Source organism: Myotis daubentonii, chromosome X (genome assembly GCF_963259705.1).
Source record: "Myotis daubentonii chromosome X, mMyoDau2.1, whole genome shotgun sequence".
Taxonomy (NCBI): Eukaryota; Metazoa; Chordata; class Mammalia; order Chiroptera; family Vespertilionidae; genus Myotis; species Myotis daubentonii.
Genome location: NC_081861.1, coordinates 89,684,146 through 89,699,209, shown reverse-complemented (window position 1 = coordinate 89,699,209; position 15,064 = coordinate 89,684,146). Strand labels below are relative to the sequence as shown.

Here is a 15,064-nt window from a genome sequence, read left to right as displayed (position 1 = left end):
CCACTCTCACCACTCTTATTCAACATAATACTGAAAGTCCTAGAGAGAGCAATAAGGCAAGAAAAAGAAATAAAAGACATCCAATTAGGGAAGGAAGAAGTCAAACTGTCACTTTCTGTGGACAACATGATTCCATATATAGAAAACCCTAAAGACTCCACCAAAAATTATTAGAAACAATAAGTACAGTCAAGTTGCAGGATACAAAATCAATGTGCAAAAATCCATTGCCTTCCTGTGTACCAACAACAAAACGTCAGAAAAACAAATTGAAAAAAACAATTCCTTTTGTAATTATAACCAAAAGAATAAAATACCTAGGAAAATAAACCTAACAAAGAATGTGAAAGACCTATATACTGAAAATTACAAAGCATTATTAAAATAGATTAAAAAAGACACAACAAAATATAAAACTATCCCATGTTAATGGATTGGGAGAATCAACATAGTTAAAATGGCCATATTACCAAAAGCAATATACAGATTTAATGCAATCCCTATTAAAATACTAATGTCATTTTTTAATGAAATAGAACGAGAAATCATCAGATTTGTATGGAACCACAAAGACCCCAAAGAGCCACAGGAATCCTCAGAAAAAATGAACAACTCTGGAGGTATCACACTACCTGACTTCAAATTATACTACAAAAGCTACGGTAATCAAAACATATGGTATTGGTAGACAAACAGACACAAACATCAATGGAACAGAATAGAGAGCCCAAATATAAAACCACATGTATATGGACATAATTTTTGGCAAAGGAGACTGAAAGACACAATGGAGTAAAGACAGTATCTTTAGTAAAAGGTGCTTGGAAAACTGGAAAGCCACATGCAAACAAATGAAACTGGATAGCAGTTTGTCCCCATGTACAAAACTAATTCAAGATGGATCAAAAACCTAAATATAAGACCCAAAACAATAATTTACAAAGAAGAAAATATAGGCACCTAACTAATAGATGTTGGTAGTAGAAAACATTGTATGAACTTGAACCCAAAAAGCAAGGGAAGTAAAGGAAAAAATAAATAGGATTATATCAAACTAAAAAGCTTCTGCAGAGCAAAAGACACAACAAAAGAAAGAGGCAGCCAACCAGATGAGACACGATATTTGCAACAGTAGCTCCAACAAAGGTGTAAGATCCAAAATATATAAAGAACTCATAAAACTCAACATTAACAAACAAACAACCCAAAGAAAGGGCATAAGATCTAAAAATACACTTCTCCCAAGAAGACATACAAAGTCTGCGGAAGATGGCGACCACCAGGATGGCAGTGGGGAAGAGTGTGAGAGAGTGAGGGAGTGAAAGAGAAGTGTGTGGACGTATGTGGTGTTGTGTGTGTGTGTGTGAGAGAGAGAGAGAGAGAGAGAGAGAGAGAGAGAGAGAGAGAGAGACGGAGAGAGTTAAGGACAGTTAGATCTTGCAGGACTTTTGGGAGCTGGCAGACTGGGTGACTTAAACTGCGAGATCCCACTGCAGCAGCAAAAACTCCCAGAGGCCGGCACTGGCACAGAAACCACACCATCTTGAAGGGCAGAAATGCTGGGACTCAGAACGCAGCCTCACCACCACCCAGACTGGCCTCAGATGCAAACCAGGACCCTACAGCCATGTTGAACAAAGACCTGCTACCACAGCTACAGAGCCATGGACACAGAGACTCCAGTTATCCCAGCTGCAGATTACTGACAGTCACAGAGCGCATTCCCCTCCCGCTGTCCCGCTGCTGCAGCATAGGGCACGCTCAACCTGCGGTGCTCAAGTGCAAATCCCACCGACACAGGGTGGGCAGGCAACCCAGTCTCCTAGAAGGCCTGTGACTCTTATTCTTGATGCACACATGCGGGCACTCTGGTTCTCATGTGTCTCGGTGCCAGAGATCTTCAGTGATCCTCGGGTTCGGTAACACTACAACTGCATTCGGCTCAGGCCCCCGCAACTTGGCACTTGGACCTTCTGGTGATAGCAAAAATGGGGAGACAATGAAACAATCTCCAAAGGAAAGAAAAGGAGACATCTCCAAGAAAGGGACTAAATGAAATGGTGGCATGCAATCTGTCAAAAAAAAAAATTCAGAGTACTGGTCATACAGTTCATAAACTGGATGGATGAGAAAATCAACAACCTATGCAAGAATCAGGAGGAAATCAAAAGTGATACAGCTAGAATCAAAAACATAATGGAAGATTTCAACAGTATACTCGGAGAAGTGAAGAACCGAATTAGTGAGTAAGACAGAGAAACAAGCCCAATCTGAGCAGAAACTGGAGAAAAAAATTAGAAAGCAGAAGGAGAGCCTAAGGGAGCTTTGGGACAACATGAAACAAAGTAGCATATGTATAATAGGGGTACCAGAAGGACAAGAAGAGCAGCAAGGACTAGAGAATCTATTTGAAGAAATAATGACAGAAAACTTCCCTGATATGGGGAAGAAAAAAGTCACACAAGCAGAAAATCCCAAACAAGATGAACTCAAAAAGACCCACAAAAAAACACATCATAATTACAATGGCTAACGTTAACTACAAAGAGAAATCTTAAAGGCTGCAAGAGAGAGACAGGGAGTTACCTACAAAGGCTCACCCATCAGATTATCAAATGATATCTCAACAGAAACCCATCAGGCCAGAAGGGAATGGAATGAAATATAGAAAGTTATAAAAAACAAGGGACTGAATCCAAGAATACTCTATACAGCAAGGCTATCTATCAAAGTTGAAGGGGAAATCAGGACCTTCGCAAGACAAAAAAAGGCTACAGAAGTTTATCACTACCAAGTCAACAACGCAAGAAATGCTAAAGGGACTGTTGTTAAAAGAAGAAATAGAAAGGGAAGAAGAAACATAGGCATTAAGAATATAAATGGCTACAAACAAATACATATCAATAACAATAAACGTAAATGGAGTAAATGCTCCAATCAAAAGACACTGGGTGGCTGAATAGATAAGAAAACATAAACCATATACTAGTATACACTGTCTACAAGAGACCTACCTCAGAACAAGGGACTCACACAAACTAAAAGTGAAGGGATAGAAAAATATCTTTCAGGCAAATGGAAATGAAAAGAAAGCTGGGGTGACAATACTTATATCTGACAAAACAGACCTTGAACAGAAGGCAGTGACAAGAGACAAAGAAGGCCACTTCATAATTCTAAAGGAATCAATAAAATAAGAGGATATAACTCTGGTAAACATATATGCATCTAATGCAGGAGTACCCTAATACATAAAAAAGTTTTTGGGCCCTGACCGGTTTGGCTCAGTGGATAGAGCGTCGGCCTGCAGACTTAAGGATCGCAGATTTAATTCCAGTCAAGGGCATGTACCTTGGTTTCGGGCACATCCCCAGTAGGGGTTGTGCAGGAGGCAGCTGATTGATGTTTCTCTCTCATTGATGTTTCTAACTCTCTATCCCCCTCCCTTCCTCTCTGTAAAAAATCAATAAAATATATTTTTAAAAACTTTTGGAAGATATCAGGGGAGAGGTTGACAGCAATTCAACCACAGTAGGAGACTTTAATGCCCTATTAACATCACTGGATAAATCCTCTAGACATAAAATCAGCAAAGAAACAGCAATCCTAAACAACTCACTAGATCATATGGACTTAATCGACATCTTCAGAACATTCTACCCCAAAGCTACAAAATATACATTCTTCTCAAGTGCACATGGAACATTTTCAAAGATAAACCACAGATTGGGACACAGGCAAACTCTCTCCAAATTTAAAAAGAATGAAATCATATCAAGCATTGTCTCAGATCACAGTGTCATAATATTAGAAGTAAACTACAAAAAAATCAATCTGAAAAATTCAAACACTTGGAGGCTGACTAGCATACTATTAAATAATGATCGAGTTACCATAGAGATCCAAGAAGAAATAAAAAAACATCCTGGGAACAAATGACAAATGGACAAACAACAATCCAAAATCTATGGGACACAGTGAAAGCAGTCCTGACAGGGAAGTTCATAGCATTACAGGCCTACATCCAAAAAACACCTTATAATACACCATCTAACTTTGCAACTTGAAGAATTAAAAAGAGAGCAACAAGAAAAGCCCAGAGTGACCAGAAGGAAGGAAATAATAAGGATCAGAGTGGAAATAAATGACATAGAGACCAAAAAAAAAATACAAAAGATCAATGAAACTGAGAGCTGGTTCTTTGAAAGGATAAACAAAACTGATGAACCTCTACCCAGTCTCACCAAGAAGCAAAGAGAGAGGACCCATATACACAAAATCTGAAATGAAAGAGGTGAAATAACAACAGACCCCACAGAAATACGAAGAATCGTAATATATATCTACACTAATAAAAGACAAAGATGCTAATTGACTGTACCTTTGCTATGCCCTAAGCCATGCCCACCAGCCAATCAGAGTGACTATATGCAAATTAACCCAACCAAGATGGTGGCCGGTAGCCACAGAGCTGGAGCAAGCAGTAGGCTTGGTTGCCCAGGTGATGGAGGAAGCCAAGCTTCCCGCTGGACCTGAGCCAGCTGTGGCCTCCGCTCATGGCAACAAAGTTTCAATTATAGAAGACAAATAAATCCCAGATACCTGTTTCCAGCCAGCCTCCACTGGGAGCTTGGATGGCTGGCGGTAGTGGCCAGCATGCAAACAGCCATCAGCCCCTCACCCAGGCTGGCCAGGCACTCCTATATAATAAAAGGGTGATATGCAAACTGACCCGAATAGCAGAACGACTGAGAATGACTGGTCACTATGACACACACTGACCACCAGGGGGCAGATGCTCAATGCAGGAGCTGCCCCCTGCTGGTCAGTGCGCTCCCACAGGGGGAGTTCTGCTCAGCCACAAGCCAGGCTCATGGCTGCCAGTACAGCGGTGGTGGTGGGAGCCTCTCCCCCCTCCTCAGCATTGCTAAGGATGACCGACTGCAGCTTAGGATGTCCCCGCTGGCAAGTGGACATACCCCAAGGGCTCCTGAGCTGCCAGAGGGATGTCTGACTGCCAGCTTAGGCCCAATCCCCCAGGGAGCGGGCCTAAGCCAGTAGATGATCATCCCCAGAGGGGTCCTAGACTGCAAGAGGGCACAGGCCGTGCCGAGGGACCCCCCACCGAGTGCACAAATATTTGTGCACTGAGCCTCTAATATATAACTCTATTCTAACAAACTGGTCAACCTAGAAGAAACGGACATACACCTGGAAAAATACAACCTTCCAAAACTCAATCAGGAAGAATAAAAATATGTGAATAGGCTGATAATTATTGAGGAAATTGAAGCAGTAATCAAAATCTTCCAACAAACAAAAGTCCTGAACCAGAAGGCTTCACAGAGGAGTTTTATCAAACATTCAAAGAAGAACTAAAACCTATCTCCCTCAGACTATTCCAAAAAATTCAAGAGGAAGGAACACTTCCAAGGTCTTTTTACAAGCCAGCATTACCCTAATCCCAAAACCAGATAAAGTCAATACAGAGAAAGAGAGTTACAAGCCAATATCCCTCATGAACATACATGCTAAAATCCTCAACAAAATTCTAGAAAATCAGATCTAGCATTACATTAGAAAGATCACACACCATGACCAAGTAGGATTTATCCCGGGGATGCAAGGATGGTACAATATGTGCAAATCAATAAATGTGATACACCAAATAAACAAATTGAGAAATAAAAACCATATAATCATATCAATTGATGCAGAAAAAGCACTTGACAAAATCCAACACTCTTTCTTGATAAAAACTCTCAGCAAGGTGGTAATAGAGGGATCATACCTCAACATAATAAAAGCCATATATGACAAACCTACAGTCAACATCATACTCAAAAGGCAAAAACTAAAACCATCTCCCCTAAGAACAGGAACAAGACCGGGATGCCCACTATCACCAGTCTTGTTCAACATAGTAGTGGAAATACTAGCCATGGCCATCAGAAAAGACGAAGAAATCAAAGGCATCCAAATTAGAAAAGAAGTAAAATTGTCATTATTTGCAGATGACATCATATTAAACATAGAAAACCTTAAAGATCCCATGAAAAAAAATATTCGAATAAATGAATTTGACAATGCAGCAGGATACAAAATTAATACCCAGAAATCTATGGCTTTTTTATACACCAATAATGAACTCACAGAAAGAGAAACTTAAAAAAAAGTCACATTTACAATTACAACAAAGAAATTAAGATACCTAGGAATAAAGTTAACCAAAGAAATAAAGGACCTGTACTCAGAAAATTAAAGGATGCTGAAAAAAGAGATAGAGGAAGTTATCAACAAATGGAAGAGTACACCATATTCATGGATTGGTAGAATCAACATCATTAAAATGTCCATGCTACCCAAAGCAAATTATAAATTCAGTGCAATCCCCATTAAAATACCAAAGGTATACTTCAAAGACCTAGGAAAAACTCTCCAAAAATTCATCTGGAATAAAAAAAAAAGACCTCGAATAGCTGCAGCAATCTTGAGAAAGAAGAACAAAGTAGGATGGATCACAATACCAGGTATCAAGCCAAATTACAAATCCACGGTTCTCAAAACTGCCTGGTACTGGCACAAGAACAGACATACAGACCAATTGAACAGAATAGAGAACCCAGAAATCGACCCAAGTCATTATGCTCAATTAATACTTGACAAAGGAGGAAAGAGCATACAATGGATTCAAGACAGTCTCTTCTATTAATGGTGTAGGGAAAATTGGACAGATACATGCAAAAAAATGAAACTAGACCACCAACTTATTCCATCCACAAAAATAATCTCAAAATGGATAAAGGATTTAAATGTAAGACAGAAAACCATAAAAATCTTAGAAGAAGCCATAGGCAGCAAAATAGCAGACATTTCTTGTAGGATTATCTTTCCTGATACAGCTCCTAGGGAAATGGAAACTAAGGAGAAAATAAACAAATGGGACTACACCAAAATAAAAAGCTTATGCACAGCAAAAGTAACCATCAACAAAACAACAAGAAAGCCCAGTGCATGGGAGAACATATTTGCCAATGTTATCAGTGATAAGGGCCTAATCTCCAACATTTATAGGAAACTCATACAACTTAACAAAAGGAAGATAAACAATCCAATCAAAAAATGGGCAAAGGACCTAAATAGACACTTTTCAAAAGAGGACATTCAGAAAGCCAAGAGACATATGAAAACATGCTCAAAGTCACTAATCATCCGAGAGATGCAAATCAAAACAACGAGGTACCACCTCACACCTGTCAGAATGGCTATCATTAACAAATCCACAGACAACAAGTGCTGGCAAGGATGTGGAGAAAAAGGAACACTTGTGCACTGCTGGTGGGAATGCAGACTGGTACAACCACTGTGGAACACATTATGCAGTTTCCCCAAAAAATTAAAAATGGAACTTCTCTTGGACTCAGTAATTCCACTTCTAGGAATATATCCCAAGTAAATAGAAGCACCAATCAAAAAAGTTATATGCACCCCTATGTTCATAGCAGCACAATTTACAATAGCTAAGATTTGGAAACAGCCTAAGTGTCCATCAGCAGATGAGTGGATTAAAAAGTTTGTGGTACAACTACACAATGGAATACTATGCTGCTATAAAAAAGAAGGAAATCTTACCATTTGCAACAGCACGGATGGAATGAAGAGCATTATGCCAAGTGAAATAAGCTAGTCAGAGAAAGATAAATATCACATGATATCACTCATTTGTGGAATATAAAGAACATCATAAACTGATGAACAAAAATAGATACAGACACAAAGAAGCATCGAACATACTGTCAAACTTCAGCGGGAAGGCTGGGGAGGGTTTGGGGTGGCGGGGTGGTAAGAGATCAACCAAAGGACTTGCATGCAGGCATATAAGCATAATCAATGGACACAGACCATGTGCCAGGGGGTGGGGAGGTCAATGGGGGAAAAAGGAGACATATGTACTATTATTTGTTATACTTCAAACAATAAAATGAAGACATGCGAACAGCTGATACTTATATACAAAGATGTTCAACCTCACTGCAATTCGGGAAATGCAAATCAAAACTAAAATGAGATACCACCTCAAACTTGTTAGGGTGGCCATTATCAACAAGATAAGCAATAACAAGTGTTGGAGAGGTTATGGAAAAAAAGGAACCCTAATTCATGGCTGGTGGGAATGTAGACTGGTACAACTATGGAAGGCAGTCTGGTGATTCCTCAAAAAATTAAGAACAGAGCTACCATATGACCCAGCAACCCCATTCCTATGTATATACCCGAAAAGACTCAAAATCATGTATTTGCAAAGATATATGCACACCTATGTTCACTGCAGCATTATTCACGGTGGCCAAGACATGGATGGACCTTAGAAACAACCAAAGTATCCTGCAACAGAGGACTGGATAAAGAAGATGTGGTACATGTACACAGTGGAACACTACTCAGCCATAAGAAAGGATGAAATAGCACCATTTGCAACAACATAGATGGATCTTGAGAACATTATGCTAAGTGAAATAAATCAGTCAGAAAAAACTAAGAACCATATGATTTCACTCATATGTGAGATATAAAACTGAAATTCATGAGCACAAACAACAGTGTGGTGGTTGACAGAGGGAAGAGTGTGGAGGGAGAAGGAGGTCCTAACACATGGTGACAGAAGATTTGACTTTGGTTGGTAGGAACATGGTGCAATATTCAGATCTTGTAACATAGAAACCCACACCTGAAACCTATATGTTAATGTTGACCAATGTCACCCCAATAAATTTAATTTTTTTAAAAAGCTAATCAAAATTGTGATATTGACCTAAAACATATAAATCAATGGACTAAAACTGAGAGTCCAGAAATAAATCCTTACATTTAGGGTGAACTGATTTTTGACAAGGGGGCAAAGGCAATTTAAGGAGGAAAGAATAGTCTTTAAATCTTTACTGTGGAAAGTATTATATATGACCCATTTCCTCCCCCCACGCCCCACCATTGACCTCTTCTAGCCTGTTCCTGCACCCTGTCCAGGCTTTCACCAATCTATTCTGTTGTCTGTGTTCATGGGTTATGCATTTAAGCATAGAAGATCTTTGGTTGATCTCCTTTGACCCACCCTCCTCCCCCAACTTCAATCTGAGACTCTTTTTTAAAAATGATGCTGTGAATAGATTAAAAATGGCAGCGGAGTAAGTAGATATTGAACAAACATGCTCCCAGGACCAAACTGGAATTACAACTAAAATACAGAAAAACTTCCTGAATAATCTACAGAAGACTGGATGGAGAGACCCCTGATAACTGAGGACCAAAAATAGAGACCACATAGAGACTGGTAGGAGGGGCGGAGGCCTGAAAGGGCTGGCCGGGCTCCCACAGACAACAACTGAACTTCCAGAGAGATATCTCAGCTGTGGGGAGTTGCCATTGAGAACTCTGGGACTAATCCCCAGTCAGGACACCCCAGCAGATTGCATCAGAATTGAGAAGGGTACCCACATAACACTTTGCTGTCTGCCTGGGAGAGACGGCTAGAAATTCAGGCACCCTCTTAAAGGGCCAAGAAAATTCCCTGTGCATCCACTTACCTTGTGCTCCAGAATTGGGAGGGCAGAATGGAGTGCAGCTGCGTGAGCAGAAGCTAGGATTGGGTGCTCTGGGGTTACAGCACAGAAGGCAGACACCCCAGTTTCCTGTGTTGAGTCATTCCCTCGCGCTGAGATCATATTTCTCACACAGACATTTGTTATACAGGCACCCTTGCTTGGGGGAAAGAGAGTTGAACCACCCTATTGAAAAACACCTTGCCCCACAGAGTGAAGTTGTTCAGGCTCACTTAGAGACTGAGAATAATAATTAGCCTCCACACAGAAGCAAATGTCCCACTCTGTTGAAAAAAAATTCTTGCTATAAGTGTGGACAATTGCCTGAGGGCAATTCAAGACAAATCCTATCAATAATTAGAAACAGCATTTGACACTGTCTGACACTAGAGATTGAGAGGCGTAGGAGATCTACATAATACATAGTCACAAACCCAAACAGGCAGCCAAAATGAGGAGACAAAAAAACAATACCCAAATTAAATAAGAAGTGAATTCTCCAGAATACGACATAAATGAAATGGAGATAAGAAATTTATCTGATACAGAGTTCAGAATAATGATGGTAAAGATGTTCAACAGCATGAGAAAAGATATACTAACTATGAAAACAAAAGTAAAGAATAACATAGCATAAATAAAGAATACATTGGAAGGAATACACAACAGATTAGGGGAAGCTGAGGATCAAAGCAGTGCATTAGATGTCAGGGTTGAAAAAAATCACTTAATCCGAGAACCAAAGAGAAAAAATAATTTAAAAAATGGAGAATAACTTAAGGGAGCTCTGAGACAACATGAAACGTAACAATATTTGAATAGCCAGTGTGCCAGAAGAGGCAGAAAGAGAGAAAGGAATAGAGAATGTATTTAAAGAAATAATGGCAGAAAACTTCCCCAACCTGGTAAAGGAAAAAGTCACACAAGTCCAGGAGGCACAGAGAACCCAAAACAAGAACCCAAACAGGCCTATGCACAGACACATCATAATTAAAATGCCAAAAATTAAAGACAAAGAGAAAATCTTAAAAGCAACAAGAGAAAAGCAAACTGTTACCGACAAAGGAGCTCCCATATGGCTGACACCTGATTTCTCATCAAAAATTCTACAGGCGCCGAAACCGGTTTGGCTCAGTGGATAGAGCATCGGCCTGCGGACTGAAAGGTCCCAGGTTCAATTCCGGTCAAGGGCATGTACCTGGGTTGCGGGCACATCCCCAGTGGGAGATGTGCAGGAGGCAGCTGATCGATGTTTCTCTCTCATCGATGTTTCTAGCTCTCTATCTCTCTCCCTTCCTCTCTGTAAAAAATCAATAAAAATATAAAAAAAATAAAAAAAATAAAAAAAATTCTACAGGCCAGAAGGGAATGGCATGAAGTACTCAAGGTAATGGAAAGCAAAGATCTGAAACCAAGATTACTATATCCAGCAAGGCTGTCATTGAAAATACATGGTCAAATAAAGAGCTTCCCGGACAAAAAAAAAAGGCTAAAGGAGTACATCACCATCAAGCCAGCGTTATAAGAAATGCTAAAGGGACTGCTGTAATGGGAAGAAGAAAAAGAGAGAGAAACCTAGGCATACCGAATTAAAATCGCAATAAATAAGTACCTCTCAATAATAACCTTAAATGCAAGTGGATTAACTGCTCCAATCAAAAGGCATAAGGTAGCTGAAACGTGGCCCAACTACATGCTGTCTATAAGAGACTCACGTCAGAACAAAAGACACACACAGGATGAGACTGAAGGGATGGAAAAAAAATTTCCATGGAAATGAAAAAAAAATCTGAAGTAGCAATAATCATATCTGAAAAAATAGACTTCAAAATGAAGGCCATCACAAGAGACAACAAAGGTCACTACATAATACTAATGGGACTGATCCACCAAGAGAATATAACCCTGGTAAACATATATGCTCCCAATATAGGAGCACCTAAATATATTTAAGAAAAAGTTCTTGAGGACTTTAAGGGAGAGATAGACAACAATACAGTCATAGGGGACTTTAACACACTGCTGACTTCACTGGATAGATCTTCCAGACAAAAACTTAACAAGGAAACAGTAACTCTAAAGGACACCCTGGATCATATGAATTTAATTGACATTAATAGAACATTTCACCCCAAAACTGCAGAACATAAGTTCTTCTCAAGTGCACATGAATCATTCACAAAGATAGACCACAAGTTAGGACACAAAACAAGTCTCTACAACAAGCATGCTTGCTCTACAAGTTCAAGAACACTGACATCACATCAAACATTTTCTCAGATCACAGAATAAAATTAGAAATCAACTACAGTAAAGACACCCAAAAATATTTAAACACATGGAGACTAAATAGCATGTTATTAAATAATGAATGGGTTACCAAGAAGATGAAGAAAGAAATTTAAAAAAAAAAAAACACTTCCTGGAAACAAATGAAAATGAACACACAACCCCAAATCTCTGGGACACAGCAAAAGCAGTCCTGAGAGGAAAGTGCACAGCAAGACAGGCCTACCTCGCTTTCCTTTTGCCTCGTTGCTACGGAGTGAGCAAGATGGGTTACCAGCAACTCTACTGGAGCCATCTGAGGAAATTCGGCCAGGGTTCTCGTTCTTGCCGCGTCTGCTCAAACCAACCCGGTCTGATCCGGAAGTACAGCCTCAACATGTGCCCCCAGTGTTTCCGTCAGTACGAAAAGGACATAGGCTTCATTAAGTTGGACTAGGAGAACTTCCATGAATGGGTCGTTCAAGACATCTACCTTATGACAGAATGCTATCTCTTTGTACATAAAATAATTTTTAAAAACCTTCAAATAAAAAAAGACAGGCCTACCTCAAAAATCAAGAAAAATAAAAAATAAACTATATAAGCAAACAACTTAAAGGACTAGAAAGAGGACAACAAGAAAAGCCCAGAGTAAGTAGAAAGAAGGAAATAATAAAGACTAGAGCAGAAATATGTAATATAGAGACTAAAAACTAAATAAATAAAGAGCTTCCCAAACAAAATTTTGTTTATTCTTTGAAAGGATAAACAAAATTGATGAACCATTAGCCAGACTCATCAAGAAAGAAAGAGGATCCAAATAAATAAAAAAGAAACAAAAGCAGAGAAGTAACCACTAACACCACAGAAATACAAAGGATTGTAAGGAAATACTATAAACAACTATATTCCAACAAGATGGACAATGTGGATGAAATAGACAAATTCCTACAAAAATAAAATTTCCCAAAACAGAATCAGGAAGAATCAGAAAACCTGAATAGGCCAATAACTACTGATGAAATTGAAGAAGTAATTAAAAAAAAAAAACTCCCAGCAAACAAAAGCCCAGGTTCGATAGCTTCAAAGAGTTTTACCAAACATCCAAAGAAGAAATAAAAGGCATCCAAAGTGGAAAGGAGGAAGTAAAACTCTCATTATTCACAGATGGCATGATATTGTAGATAGAAAACTCTAAAGACTCCACCAAAAAACTACTAAATTTAATAAATGAAATTGGTAATGTAGCAGGATACAAAATGAACACCCCCAAAAAACGATGGCTTTTTTTATATACCAGTAATGAATTCTCAGAAAGAGACAGTGAACAAGCAATCCCATTTACCATTGCAACAAAAAAAATTAAAATACTTAGGAATAAAGTCAACCAAGGAGACAAAACACCTGTACTCTAAAAACTACAGGACACTGAAAAAAGAGATAGAAGAAAATATAAACAAGTGGAAGAATATACAGTGTTCATGGGGTGGTAGAATCAACATCATTAAAATTTCTACACTACCCAAAGCAATCTATAGATTCAATGCAATCCCCATTAAAATACCAATGACATATTTCAAAGACCTAGAACAAACTCTCCAAAAATTCATCTGGAATAAAAAAAGACCCTGAATAACTTCAGCAATTCTGAGAAAGAAGAATAAAGTTGGAGGGATCACAATACCAGATATCAAGCTATATTACAAAGCCACTGTTCTCAAAACTACCTGGTCATATAGAACAATGGAACAGAGCAGAGAACCCAGAAACTGACCCAAGCCATTATACTCAATATTTGACAAAGGAGGAAAGAAAGAGCATACAATGGAGTCAAGACAGTCTCTTCTATAAATGATGTTGGGAAAATTAGACAGATACGTGCAAAAAAAATAAAACTAGACCACCAACTTACACCATACACAAAAATAATCTCAAAATGGACAAAGGACTTAAATGTAAGACGGGAAACCATAAAAATCTTAGAAGAAGCCATAAGGCAGAAAAATAGCAGACATTTCTCGTAGAATTATCTTTACTGATACAGCTCCTAGACCTAGGGCAATGGAAACTAAGGAGAAAATAAACAAATGGGACTACATCAAAATAAAAAGCTCGTGCACAGCAAAAGAAACCATCAACAAAACAACAAGAAAGCCCACTACATGGGAGAACATATTTGCCAATGTTATCTCTGATAAGGATTTAACCTCCAAAATTTATAGGGAACTCAGATAACTTAACAAAAGGAAGATAAACAACCCAATCAAAAAATGGACAAAGGACCTAAATAGACACTTCTACAAACCAGACATACAGATGGCCAAGAGACATGAAAACATGCTCAAAGTCACTAATCTTCTAAGAGATGCAAATCAAAACAACAATGAGGTACCATCCCACACCTGTCAGAATGGCTATCATCAACAAATCAACAAATGGCAAATGTTGGCGAGGATGTGGAGAAAAAGGAACCCTCATGCACTGCTGGTGGGGATGCAGACTGGTGCAACCACCTTGGAAAACATTATGCAGTTTCCTCAAAAAATTAAAAATGGAACTTCCATTTGACCCAGTAATCCCACTTCTAGGAATATATCCTAAGAAACCCGCAACACCCATCAGAAAGAATGTATGCACCCCTTATGTGCACAGCAGCACAATTTACAATAGCTAAGATCTGGGAAACAGCTCAAATACCCCATCCATAGATGAGTGGATAAAAACTCAGTGGTACATTTATACCATGGAATACTATGCAGCAATAAAAAGAATCTCTTACACTTTTAGACAGCATGGAGAGACCTGGAGAGTATCATGCTAAGTGAAATAAGTCAGTCAGAGAAAGACAAGTATCACATGATCATACTCATATGTGGAATCTAAGTAACAAATGAACTGATGATGGGAGGTGGATCCAGAGGCATGGAAGCATGGAACAGAGTTCAGAATTTTGGATGAAAGGCAGGGGAGGGTAGGTGGATGGGAAGTAATCAATAAAAGACTTTATATACATATATGCATAACCCATGGACATAAACAATAGGGTGCTGAAGGCCTGGAGCTGGGGTCTGTGTTGGGTTAGATGGGGTCCAGGGGGGGAAATATGTAACTCTTTCCACAATAAAGAATTATTTTTAAAAATTAAAAATCTATAATAAAAGTGTAATATGCTAATTAGACCAGATGTCCTTCCGGGCTAA

At 38.9% G+C, this 15,064-nt stretch overlaps 2 protein-coding genes across 2 annotated transcripts in view; one reads left to right on the top strand and one right to left on the bottom strand.

The window, feature by feature from the left end:
• Positions 1-15,064, bottom strand: part of TEX11 (testis expressed 11) — a 422,533-nt gene that overhangs the window by 335,695 nt on the left and 71,774 nt on the right. The window lies entirely within an intron of this gene.
• On the top strand, positions 12,122-12,394 carry LOC132223345 (small ribosomal subunit protein uS14-like). The gene has a single exon (XM_059678590.1). It carries the CDS (start codon positions 12,151-12,153, stop codon positions 12,319-12,321), a length of 171 nt encoding a protein of 56 aa, XP_059534573.1. The 5' UTR covers positions 12,122-12,150; the 3' UTR covers positions 12,322-12,394.